The sequence below is a fragment of the Manduca sexta genome, chromosome 18 (assembly GCF_014839805.1).
Source record: "Manduca sexta isolate Smith_Timp_Sample1 chromosome 18, JHU_Msex_v1.0, whole genome shotgun sequence".
Taxonomy (NCBI): domain Eukaryota; kingdom Metazoa; phylum Arthropoda; class Insecta; order Lepidoptera; family Sphingidae; genus Manduca; species Manduca sexta.
This window is the reverse complement of record NC_051132.1, coordinates 9,406,998-9,421,155: the sequence shown is the minus strand read 5'-3', so window position 1 is coordinate 9,421,155 and position 14,158 is coordinate 9,406,998. Positions and strand designations below refer to the sequence as shown.

Sequence of the window (14,158 nt, the reverse complement as noted above, 5' to 3'; positions counted from 1 at the left end):
GGCTAACAGGCAGGACTGCAGCACGCACTTGTGCTAGGCGGCCACTAAGGTAAAGGGTGGCCTATCGTAATATTTGGCAAAAATACTAGACAAATTGTAGTCCGGGCTAATATTATGCAAAAATAAAAACGAAAATCGCTTTTGTAGTTAATTTTCCTTAATTTTTAAAGGAAAATTAGAACACATTTTTTGTTTTCATGTGCGAATAGTGCCTGAATACTATATTTAGTTTTTAATAACAGAATCACATAACTACTACTACTACTTACTTCTCAATTCTTATCAAAATTAAATACATTTCAACGCTAAAAGACATTGACTTTACTGCACTGTATCCATGGTTTCTGCTCGCAGTACTTAATAAGTACTGGCTATAGATCGTTTAAGTATATTCTGAACACATAGAAATTTATGCGCTTATGTGCACGTCACGGTTTGGTACAAATAAGAATTCCCAACCGCTGGGTGACGTAGTTGTACTGCGTGCACGGTACGACACCAAACTGAGGTCTCAGGATCAATTCCTGGATCGAGCTAAGAGATATTGGCTAGTTCTGTTTAATGTATGTCCGGAGTCCAAAATTTGTGCCCGACACGGCTACAAATTCGATATCTATCACAGAGAACGGAACACACATGGCGAGAAGAGGATGCCTTGCTTGCAACTCTCTCTATCCCTTACGGGGTCAAGGCATGAAGTGAGTGAGTGTGCGTAAATGTCGGCTATTAATTATGACAACATTCCGCAAAAACAAGGTAATGTACATACATATGAACCTACTATCCTGTATTCTATAGTAACAAGTAATAACCATGCAATAATACATTACATTCTGCGTTATCTAAATTGTTTATTTAGTATTATAATAACACTACTCCTGTAGCTATTTCATTTTTAAGCAAAACATCATGAGTGTCGGTCTTTTCGAGGACAAAGAAAGTCGATTTATTCGAGTTGTAATATAAATCGCTTTGGCAATCACTAACGTCGTTTTTTTTTTGTATTTGTTACATTGAAATCTGTGTCATTGTGTTTTGACAAATGTCATCTGTCATTTGACGTAACTACTTACCTACCTGTCTTTATACTATTACAAATTTTATTTGTCTGACTTCAGACTTGTTGCGGCAGTTGTTCCACTGAGTAGCCGGCCAGTGGCAATCAGGCAATTAGCAAGATTTAACTCGTCATCATTGAAGAATACCTACTTCATTTTCTTCAAAATTTATAAGGTAAACTGAGCAAACTATCCTTTAACTCGTTCTTATCAAATATATCTGCGCTTTGGTGTTCCATGGATGTGTAAATGCTTTGAATTCAATTTTAGTCATCAGCGCGGGAAAGATACTAATATATACAAAGTTACAGAACAAAGACAAATCGTAAAATGTTTCAAACTTTATTTTTAAGGTCCGTTATTGAATAAAGTAATATCGAGGCAAAATTTATATGGATATTAGAACGCGGAGTAAAAATTGCTCGGTCAGCGACTTCGAAGTAGGGCACAGGTCCAGCGCTCTATGGAATAAGCAAACATTAATGTTAAATTTTATGCTTTAAATAATTTATGATAAACCACCACCAATAAATGCGAAAACGAAATTGAATCAAAGAACGCTTTTTATATTTCTTTCATTCAGAGGCAATCACACCATTAACACAAAGAAATTTAAAGTGGGTAGATATTAATTTTCCATTATATTTAAAATTTTTACAGTCCTACTATAGTACAATAAATTGTAATTTATCACCAGTAAAATAAACTGAACTAAAATCTACTTATCATATATTTTTCTAAACATCATAACATCAGTCAGGTAATTTGTGCTACATTAGTTGAAGTCTAATTCTCATTTCATTCTACTGCTTGTATTTTAATACCTAATACAGCATACTTAATTTATATAAGTGTTATCTTTATTGTCAGCTTGATATATGCCAAATGGCTTTACACATCTACATATCAGGTGATATCTTAAGACACATATTAATAAATGGCAAATTGTTTTACAAGTTGGCATATTTGAGCACATGGCAACAACATCCACATTATAAATATCAGGTGTTGTGTAATAAAATAACAAAATAAAATTACAATACAATACTCATATAAATTAAATGTATTTTATTTCTTTCACATTTCTTAGTTAAAAGACATTTACATATTGCAATTATAATCAAATATAGTTGTTTTTTTATATAATTTTAGTTATATAAGCAAATACTGTTTATGTCTAATATATTAAAGTGAAACATTGCTTCTAAGCTCCAACAATAATTAGAGGACATATTGGAAACTTCATAGTTGGTATATTTCATGTAGTATGAAATATACTGTCTTATAATAATATGTGCGGCTTGGTTTTATTATACTGTCAGTTGCCCCACCAAACCATTACACAATACTTCTTGTTTGAATGTAGAAAAGCCAGTGTACTTACTGACTAAAGTTAATTGGTATAGGGCAATGGTGAAGGGTCCATATAATCTGATTCATGCCAACTTCCCTTTAGGTCCAATTTATGTAGAATCAAATTATAATTAAAAATTTGTAGATCATATGTATGCATAGTAGTACCTATGTGCTATGTTGGTTTTCCTTTCGGAAAATTTTCACCTTCCATCACTGGTATAGGGTTAAAGTAATAAGTAGTATTGCAACTGTTCAACTAGGGGTGTGGCTTCTCTTAAAGCAGGGCACCTGTTAGGGATTGTCCATTATTCACGTAAGACTCGAAAGGGGAGAGGGGTCCGGAAATAAAATCACAAAATATCAGACAGAGAGGGGGTGGGGAGTAAAGAGATATTATGTTTATGTATTTTTCGCTAATTATATGATTTCATCTAGAAATTTTTATATACTTTGTACCAAAAAAATACACATGATATTAGGTAAGAGAGGATGGGGTAGTCTGAAATCTCACCACATATCATCAGGGGGGAGGGTTTAAAAAGCTATTAAAAACATCATGTGATTATTGGATATATAATTTAATGTGTCTTATGTGTACTACATTAAAGTTGTTATTTGTATTATGTTACAAAATATGATTAATATTGTAACATTATCATGGTACAGTTGTAACTGTTCTATGTTTTAAAATAGGTTTGTCTGTACATTGTAGCACAATATTGTGTAAATTATTGATAAGAGTAACGAGTCATGCTCCACCCAGTGCACACATTAACAGCTCTTTGTGCAATTTTATGAAAATAAACACTTTATGTTGACAAGAAATAAATGACCATCCTTTAATACGATTACAAATACAATGCAGCGTAAACATCACAATGGTACTTGCTTATTGCATAATGCAATATAACTGCTAAAGCGTGCTTTTAAAGACTACATATACTTACTGTAGAACATTTTTATCAATATTCTTGTAGATTATAATTTTGAACCAATTTAAATACATAATAAGTTGTTAACATAGAGACCATAAAAAAATGTTTATGTCGCAGGTCTTGAAAAATTAATTTCTAAATTTGATGAACTCACTTTTTAATACAAATACAGACAGGCCAAACCCAAAAATATTCATGGTAGCTACACATTTGTTTTCTCTAATATATAAAATATACATTTTTCTTATTTGCCATAAATGTAAAATAAATAGTATAAATAAACCAATTTTTGCTCGCGGCTTCAGTTGCGTGATAAAAATTTTATCAGGATAAAATTCTACTGTGTACTTTCCCGTGATCCTACCTAACCTGTGTCTGCGAATCCCAAACTATCTCTATAACAAATTTCCTTGAAAACAGTTCAGCTGTTTTAGCGTGAAAGGTAACAGACAGACAGAAAGAGTTACTTTAGCGTTTTATAGATACTCGGATATTGTTTCAGCAGACGAGAAGAGATGTCTGGTGAAGCGCACGAGGTTCACGGCGTGGCGGTGGCGCCGATGAACGATATGAACAGCGCCGATTACGATGCGCTCGTGGTGATCACAGGCGAAGGCATCACGCCGCCACACGCGCTACAGGATTTCGTAGCATCCGCACTACAGCTTGACGCTGGACTTAATAAGGTTGCAATCTGATTTGGTTTAAATCTATATAAAAGTAAACTTAGAACAAGGATGGTAATGAAGGTGTAAAATTATTAATAGACATATTAGAATCAATTACAGCGTCAATTACAGCAAAAAATCCTTGGTGAAATCGGTTGGATAGCAATAAACTAATATTGTTAAACTTTAATATAGGTAATTCGCACGCACTTTCTAATCATATGCGTGCGTCCGCCACTCTTTGTCACGAATTATGTACAATATTAGCAACATTGTAATATGGCGTATAAGAAGCTTAACGATGGTGCGTGCAGTGCGTGGCGGTGCTGCGGTGCCCGCTGGTGAGCGGCGCGCGGCTGGTGTTGTCGCCGACGGGTCCGCTGACGCCGTACGACGACGTGCGCAGCGTGGAGGAGGCGGCGCGCGCAGGCGTGCGGCGCGCGGTGGCGGCGGGCGCGACTCGCCCCGCGCTCGCGCTGCGCCCGCACGCGCGCTGGCGCCGCGCCGACCTCGTCGCGCTGCTCGCCGCGCTAGAGGCATTCTATGAGGTGGGATATTGGCACAGGGCACATGTCTGTATAAGACTTGCAATAAATTTGCATAGCTTGCTAGGCTTAATTAAGCTTTCTAAACTCATTATCAAGCTTACCAATTTAATATGTTAAAGAGGCTATATATTTCTCACATACTTAAAAATCTCTTGGGAAATGTGGGTGGGAAAATGACATGAGTTTAAATGTCTTCAGCAGTTGGGTATCCTACATAAAAAAATGAACTCAAATTCCTATTCAGTCTCGCAGTTATCTTACGAGTTTCGTGCTGTAGCCGTTGCAGATCCGCGAGTCGTGGCCGCAGCGGGCGCACTCTGTACGCGCGTTCGGCGTGTACGCGGAGGGAATACCCACGCCTCTAGACGTACTGCTGCGCGATGCGGTGGCGCTCGAGATCGCTAGGTGAGTGCACCCTCATATTTTAATACATACTTATAACAAATATTATATTATACATATAATTTTCTGGAAAATTCGTATTTGACAGACCGTACTTTGGCCATTTTACAAATAACTTCTTGTTGTTGTTGAACTATGTTAAGTTTTAAATTTTAATTCACGAAGTAAATCCACATGAAGACGCCTTCCAGATAGTCATAATTGTATTTATTTACATTGCATTACCTAACTTTTAAGTTACAATTGTTCGTTTATGTTCAGAGGCCTGTGCCGCGACATCGGCGGCGCGGACCCGGAGCGCATGGCGCCGGAGGGGTTCGCGCGCGCCGTGCACGAGGCGTTCGCGGGCAGCGCCGTGCGCGTGCGCGAGGTCTCCGACGAGGAGACACTCAAGCGCGAGTACCCGCTCCTGGCCGCCGTGGACCGCGGCGCCAGAGCCGTGCCGCACCACCGCGCACGCGTGCTGCACCTCGAGTACGTGCCGGACACGTACGACGCCACGCTGCTGCTCGTCGGCAAGGGCGTCACCTACGACACCGGCGGCTGCGACATCAAGGCGGGCGGCGCCATGGCCGGCATGTCCCGCGATAAGTGCGGCGCTGCAGCCATTGTCGGATTCCTTAAGGTACCTATGGAATTCATACTAAATATTGAAGTAAGTTGCTACTGATCTTGAACGTCCAATGAATGAAAAGGAGGTAATTTACCACTTTTAGTTAACACAAAATGGATATCGCTTTCATTGTATTGTTAATAGTCGGATTAAAAATAAATGCAGCACCTATCGATATTCTGATGGCTGGACGAGTGTATTTATCGGTTTTGTTTTGCAGGCGTGCGTGTTACTGCGGCCGGCGCTGAAGGTGGTGGCGGCGCTGGGCGTGGTGCGGAACTCGGTGGGGTCGCGCGCGTACGTCGCCGACGAGCTGCTGCGCTCGCGCCGCGGCGTACCCGTACGCGTCGGCAACACAGACGCAGAGGGGCGCATGGTCATGGCCGACCTGCTCGCTGAGGTCAATGACATTTTATATCATTTATAATAGAAATTATAACATCAGTAAACCTGTCCCACTAGACTATGTCAACACGACAATCTTAGAAATCAACACGAATTTCATATCCGAACTTCAAGTTACGGTGCTGAATATTAACATGCAGTACTTTATTTTCCTAATTGAGTTTCCGGGTATTAATTTAAATGTACCATGTACAGATGCATGACCGCGCGGAGTCGGAGAAGAACCCGCACGTGTACACGGTGGCGACGCTGACGGGACACGCGCACCGCGCCTACGGGGACGGGTACACCGCCGCGCTCGACAACCACGCCGCGCCCGCGCACGCCGAGAAACTGCGCGCCGCCGGGGAACTGCTCGGGGACATGGTCAGTACATACTAATAACTAGGTATTATTCAACTGATGCTCTGCTTTTTTGTAAACAGAATTTTATAATATATGTATTTAAATCTGTCTGAATTATTTTGACCAATGAAATGGCTACACTGGTTTTAATGAATCATGGAGATAATTTGAGCGTTATAGTGTCAATTGGTAAGTAATCTCCAGAATAGGGTACCGGACTCATTTTTGTTCTTTACTATTATCAAATATTTACATAATATATAAATTATAACACAGAAGGAATTATTAAAATCCGGTAAAAAATCAACAAGTTATAAGTCTTTGAATTTCGGTGGAAAGGGTAATTAACAAGAAACAGAATAGAGACGAAATATCCACATGTGACGTCATCAGGAATTACGACGCGTGCGAAAAAAAGAGATGAATCGATATCCCTACATCGCGCCCACTTCGGCACGTTACAATATTTTAAATATGAATTACTCGCTCATTTTTTAACCAATTGTTATGCAGTTTTCGCAGGAGTGCTTCTATTTCGTATTATTAACCATTACATATAGAATAATGTACAAAATCAAGCATAGGCCGGTCCCCTATTAAAGATAATTATGGAATATTGTTTTATTTAAATTGTCCCTTTCTAAGGAACTCGTATTTCATTTTTTTAAATCGAATGCAAATCATACTAAAAATGAAGAGTTACAATTTGATGCAATTGCTTGGGAATCGTCTGTACATAAGATATTGTGGTGTTCAGGTGGAGGTGTCGCGCGTGCGGCGCGAGGACCTGGCGGCGCACCGCGGGCGCGCGCACGGCGACGCGCTGCACCAGGCCGACTCGCGCCCGTCCGTGGCCACGCCGCGCGGACACCAGGCGCCCGCCGCGTTCCTGCTGCTGGCGGCGGGGCTGGACGCCGGGCCCGTGCCCTTCACGCACCTGGACGTGGCGGCGAGCGCCGGCAGCTTGCCGCACGCGCCCACCGCCGCGCCGCTGCTCGCGCTCGCCGCGCTGCACGGACTGCTCGCCGTCTGACCGACGCTACACTCGCCGCACGACGCCCACGGAACAGAGCATAATATTTACATCATATATACTAATATTTACACCCTAAGTGTCGGCCTTTTTACGTGACATCTGGCTGGACTATATTAGAGATATATTGTAAAACATGTTAGTAATGTGATAGAAAAAAACTTTAAACAAGAGATTCTTGTTGTGCTCACTAGAAATTACTACATAATATATTGTTAGTTGCTACTTCCTGGGCACTAACAAAGCCACAAGGTTATGATTTGAGCCATCGATGTACTGCTACATGCATGTAATTGACGCCGACCATACTATTAATACTTAGGGAGAGAATGCAAATGTTACATAATTTTCACATATATTATAATTTTATACTGTTGTATCATGTGTATCATAATAACTAATTAAAATATAATATTACAAACATCGTTTTATTCAAGTCAGATTACAAATGGTGAACTGCAAGACCCAATTAAAATATCCGACAGCGATTGCACTAAGAGTGAGCAATCTGATAAAACATCAATATTTAGAATGCAAGACGATAGTGACGGCAGGGAATAACTGAAATAAATAACTGTAAGTGCAGTTGCGAAAACGCATGCTCAGAACTCCACCGCTCCTGCGAGTGCGGTGTGAACCAATCAGAATCCTACAAAGAAGATATCGGTACCCCGCACCCTCGGTTCGCCTCCCTCACCCTTTTCTACTTTTGTTTCATAATTTCTATAAGTAGTAGAAATCATAGCTAATAGAGGTCGCTTGCATTCACGTCTATTGAATGAAAATATTTACGTGTTGTGTGCACTTCATTTTTATTACTTAGCAATAGCGAACAGGTATAGTAGTGCAGATCAGAATGGACCTATTGAACATCATAAACTTACCATATGATATACTTGTATAAGCCGACGAATTAAAGAAACGAATCTGAAATGGCGGCTTACGTTGGCAGATAGTACAGTTAGCATGTAAACTTTCAAGTCCAATTTTTTTTTCAAATGAATAATATAAATATTGAGCATTCAATCATAACAATAATTATTAATGAATATTACTATTCACTAATCTACACTGCCTATGAGGCGGTCCTTCACCGGGATCATCAAATGGCAGGGGTTCTCTCCCATTTCTTTATTTTCAACTTAATAAAACCAAACAACAATAACAAACAAGTAACAATGGAAAATAACAGAAAATTATAACAACGATTTCATAACAAATATCACTGAGCGCGTCAAGACCGTGAAAGCAGATCAAGACTGATTATTTTTCTGAATGTGGTACGCGCGAGTAAACGGTAAATAGCACTAGTGTACAAGCGAGACAACATGATAAGCGCCGCCATTTTAGATTAGATTCTTTAATGAAACGGGTTATAGCTGTTATGAGCAGTAGTGCAAAAGGGCCCGTGGCAAATTTATCGAATGCGGCCCCTCCTAACTTAAATCTGGACCATATGTGTGAAGAACTTATACAAATTAAACACGATATCCAATTGTGTTTTTGAGCCAAAACATATTGGTTCCTAAGATCATATAAATTTACTTGCGTGTTATTACGTATGTGGAAAATAAATGAATAATTAAATAACTGAAAAAGTGAGGATATCACAAATACGAACCAGATGACGAGACCCTCCCAAACCAGTTTAACTACCAATCACAGCGTCGGTGATGTGGCCGAGGTGCCAAAACTGCTACAAAAACAAGAAACTGCGCTTGCATACTCGTGCGCCGGCGCGTTTGGATACTTATTGCAGCTATGAAGTTGGACTTCCATTATCTTTTACTGATTATTATTACGAATTAATTAAAATAATAACATAAAAAGAAATCCCAAGAGAAAGTACTCACGCATAAAAAGGTATGCAGTATGGTGAGACATAACACTTTGGCAATAAAAAAAATCTGAAGATCATTGTGAGTGAAGCGTCCGGGCGCATACTAAACCATGATGATAGATTCTAACGTTTAGCGACATGAAGTGGTGCAATTTATCGGATAAAAAAAATCGCTACAAAATTTTACCATCAACACAGCGCCCGATCGTGAGTGCAAGCCTACCCAGTATCCATACCAGTATCCCAGTATCACACTAAACTTGTGCCGAAGATCAGCGGCCATAACTATACAGGGTTTAGTAACGCAATGTTAAAATGACCCTGTATAAATTGAACGCGATATCTTTACTATCGCTTACAAATATATTACGCGCCACATAGTACAGTATGCTTTATTTGCCTAAAGTATGAGGCGAGGTATTGTTGGTCCGGTCAAGTTATATATAAGGATTTAAGCACTAATCTTCAACGACCTTCAGTGAATGCCTTCAATAAAACGGCCAAATTAAAACTCTTTGTATTGTCCAACTGTTTATTCACTATTTTTATTTTGCACAACATAGATTTTTTAAATGTTTGCACTTGCGTGCGACGCGGCCTCGCCGCCTTACGTTCTATTTCTATACAAATAACTTTAAAACTCTTAATTTATACGGTATTACTCGTTCTATACAGTAAAACATATAAATATAACAAATACAATGCATAATAAATGTACACAAACAATAACATCGGTGAGAGTGGCCGGCGCCATGGCAACCACGCGGCCGAGCCGGACACGTGCCGGTACGTGCCGAATACGTGCCGGACACGCACCGGACACGCACCGGACACGCAGGGCGCGGGCGCCGGCCACTCTCCCTCGCGACACATAGCACCGCCAACATATTTTTCATCCGCGAGGATGTGATCTGATAATTTTGATCAATTTAATCGATAACATTAAATAACATACTGTATACACACAAGCGCAGTCGTACGCTGCAAAAATAATGCGCTCAAATGAATTAGAATCAAAATGCACAATGAGTCAAGACTGTACTTATGATATATCGCATGGACACATTCCGAGTGCTTTATTGTAACAAGTTCAATTAATGTATGGCACGGGACGTGCCCTTGACGCAAATTATTTTACGTACGTGTGTATAAAAAAGTTACAAATACAAAAGCAATTGCTTCTCGTTACAATCCTTCTTCTGAAGATATTAATCGTTTCTCGTCACATAAATTTACACCTAACCCTGTATATATTACAGTTCATCTCTATTCAACATCACTTCAAACACCATGTGCTCACATCATAACCGAAGGAAATATAATAGGCTGGGCTTTCAGAAAATGGACGTGAAGAAACCAAAACCAATGAGCACACAGTGGGTGCGAGGCAGCCACGAGCCGCCGCGCCTGACTAGTGGCGCTCGCGCTCGGTCCACACTCGCACCGCTCTCTCAGAACTGCGTTCGAAAGTAATCGTTTCGAGTTAAAACTGATCAAAACAATATAATAATATAGGAATAATCGCATAAATTATAACGTATTTGCTTGTGCATGTGCGTATAAAAACTGTGAATAAAAAATAACGATACACGTACACTAAGTCTAATCTCACTAGAGTCGAAACAGCATCTCACTGTGTACGCCCAGCGAGCACATATCGTAACCACCACCGGCGCGACGAACATATTCGAATCAATATTTACAGCGCTATACGGAACATCACTACCGCCGCTACTCTAAACGAATACCTACGAACATAACGAGTGGACATAAAGCTGCGTTCGTCACGTAATTATAATGCGGTAACTGTGAACAAGCACACCGACACACGCGCCGGCGACGGCGCCACGTGACGGCTGTTTCGATCCATCGTCTTTCAGACATGTTTATAGTGGCGTGGCCACTGTGAGCGCGCGGCCGGACTCCCCGCCGCTGTCCCACAGCGGTCTCCACTCGATTTATAAAATATTTTAGAATTTAGACATATAAAAAATAACATTTATCAACAGTATAGTACAACGACAGGTTGGCGTGGGGTCGGAGGCGCGGCTGTGGGCAGCGGAAGTGACCGAGTCGTGTGTGAACCAACACCCGCCGCGCGCCTGCGCGGGCCGCCCACGACACACAACTTTTCAAACAGTTGGCCGAAAGATTCAAAACCATTCCATAATAACAATATAACACCGAACATGTGATACGGTCGACTTTTATATTCTTAAACATAAATTTAAAACCCAATCAATACGCCGCATTAACAGAATCATCTCAAGATGATACAAAACGCAATTCAAAATAATTAACATAACTGCAAAAGTGATGTAATTCAATGGTAAACGCACGTCTATGTACACGTGCGCCCAGTACAAGCGGGGCTACATACATACGCGACGAATTCATTTTGTTATTTAGATTCAACAGGAAGCTCTAACCCAAGTGCGGCCCCGGCCCGGCGACGTTCGATAGACGGTCCGCTCGCGACCGAATTATTGCGAGCACAATTTAGAACCAAAACACTTAATTTATACCAAAAATCACAGAAATCCAATCTGACAAACATCATCACACACATTTATGCACAAGCCGCACGCCTCCTCGAATTCGTCGCGCGGTGACTCGGTTTTAATGATTTTCTAGATTCCGACCTATGACCGTCTAACGTCTCGTTATCATGGACAGTCACTCAGACTGGTCTGTTGAGCCGCCTGAGGTCTGCCGGTGTAGAACCGTCGGTCGATTCAGGTGAAGAGCGGCGCTTCGATAAAGGGTCAGGAGGTGGCGACCGGCGTCCTGTGTGTTGTGCGAGCGGCTCTAAGTGCGCGTGAGCGTGGTGGCGGGCACCTCGGGCGACGCCGCCGCCAGCCGCAGCGCCGCGCACGCCAGCGGAGTGGCCGCCGCCGACGGCGCGCCCGCACTCGCCTGCACCGCGCCGCCGCCGCCCGCCGCCGTCGCTGTCGTCGTCGCCGCTCCGGAACTTTGCTCCTCGCCACCGTCACCCTAGAAACAGAGAATGCATCAGCAAACACGCGAAAAAACATTTAGACAAATGGTGGTACCGTAATATGTAAACACTCACAAGCATGTGTTTGAAAGTTTCGTAAGTGAGCCAGCAGATGGCAGTGGCGGGCATCTGGTAGAGCACGCGCGGGCGCACGCCCTTGAGGAAGCCGAGCGGGCCGGTGGCGCGCAGCACCTGCGCGGCGGCCTGCGCCAGCCCCTCGGCGCGCGCCGACTCCTGCGTGTTGAGCACGGTCTTGCACACGTCGAGCGGCGTGGTGGCGGCGGCGGCGAGCGCGCCGGCCGCGGCTCCGCTGAGCGCGTGCGCGCGCGGGTCGTACTTGCGCGCCGGGTTGATGATGGACTGGCACCACTCGTACGTGACGAAGTGCAGCGCCTGGAAGGGCACGTTCATGGCGACTTGCGTGCCGTAGGAGCGGTAGAAGGCGCGCGCGCCCTCCGTGCGGTACACGTGCCGCGCGCACTCCCACACGCCGCGGTACGGCGAGTTCAGCATCTGTAGCCTCTGCTTCACCACTGCCAACAAAAAACGTATCCAAACGTATATTATGTGAATTGGGACAATAATAAATATGCTATTATTGGAAACATTTTTTTATAATCAATTCACGCTGAAAGAATTTGGCACTCTTATAGACCAAGCATGAATTTACAATAGGCCATTTTTAACAGAATAAATCAAATTGGGACTTTCATTCCGGAAAATAAATTTGATTAAGGCGAAGCCGCGATCAAAAACTAATAATACTATAAAAATAATAAAAAAACCAACAATATAGCCAATCGCAGAAATAAACTTAGTATTTTTCTTATATTAAAAACTGCAAAATATTGAATGTAACTTCCAGGAACCGCCTACTGCGGGAAAATAACAAAACAGCACAAGCGGCGCGTACTTCCCCGCTACCACACATTTAACACCGAGAATTCTATTAATACTGCCATAATTTATGCATACAAATATTGCTGCCAAATTTCTAATTTCAACATATGAAAATATGAACAGCGACACCTTGACTTTAAAGGATTACACTACATTAGGAGTTCCGTTTAGTAGTCCGACAATACATTTCCGCCCCCTCGTTGCCTGTTTGCAGCGTATGAATCCCTGGGATTGATTTCCGAGTAGTTAAATACTTGGTTGGTTTCTTACACCGTTTGTCCAGAATTGGATCCTCTAAAAAGGATAGACGTTATACATGCACCCGGTTATAAAAAGCTAAGACAAATTGTTTGTACTGCAACGGGCATTAAAGAGTGAAGCAACCCCTCCTTAAAGAGAAATAAAACGACACGAATGTCTTTGTCGTGTAATTGTGATTGGTCAACGGACCAGCGCGCGAGTCACACATGTTAGTCTCTCGACCAATCACATTGAAACGACGAACTTTCGTGTCGTGTTTTTTTTTCACATTCTCAAAGTGGAGGGATAGAGAAAATAACATACACACATAATTTCTCCTTAGAAAATAAACCTAAGGATGTAATCGCAATAAGCTTAGTATAGCATCATGCGTAAGTTAAAGAAATGGCGGAAGAAGCGGCCGTGATTTATGATAATTTATTACAATCGCGACACATTTCAGCGAGCGGTAGCGCTTAGTAAATCAAATAACGTGGTATTACGTGATAACCATCCAGTCGTACGTTTAAGGGCGCTTGACAACTTATCTGATAACATTATGTAGTAAGAGCGCCGTGTGCACCATTCAACAAACTGCGGCAGACGGACCACGTGACACGGCATGAGCACCGCGATAAGGATAACCGTACTTCTTGGTATTCCTTTCTGTTGGTATATAATGTCGTCGAAACTTACATATTATATGTACGTTTATATATAATCATCGTCTCGGTACGTTGTGATCGCGACTCGGGCGAGCGTTAGGAAAATTAGTATAATTTACTGTAACGCGATAATGCCACGTGACCTAAGAGCG

At 41.9% G+C, this 14,158-nt stretch overlaps 2 protein-coding genes across 4 annotated transcripts in view; one reads left to right on the top strand and one right to left on the bottom strand.

Annotated features, from left to right (window-relative positions):
- Positions 1-1,025: 1,025 nt before the first annotated feature.
- LOC115439743 (putative aminopeptidase W07G4.4) lies at positions 1,026-7,784 on the top strand. 2 transcript variants are annotated; one of them, XM_030163721.2, is made up of 8 exons: positions 1,026-1,233; positions 3,855-4,035; positions 4,332-4,565; positions 4,843-4,970; positions 5,229-5,592; positions 5,801-5,980; positions 6,181-6,351; positions 7,088-7,784. In XM_030163721.2, the coding sequence occupies exons 2-8, from the start codon at positions 3,865-3,867 to the stop codon at positions 7,361-7,363; spliced, it is 1,524 nt and encodes a 507-aa protein (XP_030019581.2). In that variant the 5' UTR covers positions 1,026-1,233; positions 3,855-3,864; the 3' UTR covers positions 7,364-7,784. The 2 variants fall into 2 exon arrangements, with proteins under 2 accessions (XP_030019581.2, XP_030019583.2); XM_030163723.2 differs by having other exon boundaries at positions 1,065-1,233; positions 3,852-4,035.
- A 1,924-nt stretch (positions 7,785-9,708) lies between these two features.
- The window catches only part of LOC115439744 (mitoferrin-1), a 181,615-nt gene continuing 177,165 nt past the window's right edge, over positions 9,709-14,158 (bottom strand). For both annotated transcript variants that reach the window (XM_037440150.1, XM_030163724.2), the window contains 2 exons: positions 12,277-12,734; positions 9,709-12,197 (listed from right to left, as the gene is read on the bottom strand). In XM_037440150.1, coding sequence (XP_037296047.1) covers positions 12,012-12,197; positions 12,277-12,734 — 644 coding nt within the window. In that variant the 3' untranslated portion in view covers positions 9,709-12,011. The remainder of the gene's footprint in view (positions 12,198-12,276; positions 12,735-14,158) is intronic.

Bases quoted from the DNA above. Each gene is read 5' to 3' on its own strand.
- LOC115439743 (XM_030163721.2), top strand. From the start codon at position 3,865: ATGTCTGGTGAAGCGCACGAGGTTCACGGCGTGGCGGTGGCGCCGATG. The intron at 5,593-5,800 runs GTACCTATGGAA...TTTGTTTTGCAG, and splicing joins CCATTGTCGGATTCCTTAAG to GCGTGCGTGTTACTGCGGCC. The intron at 5,981-6,180 runs GTCAATGACATT...TACCATGTACAG, and splicing joins TGGCCGACCTGCTCGCTGAG to ATGCATGACCGCGCGGAGTC.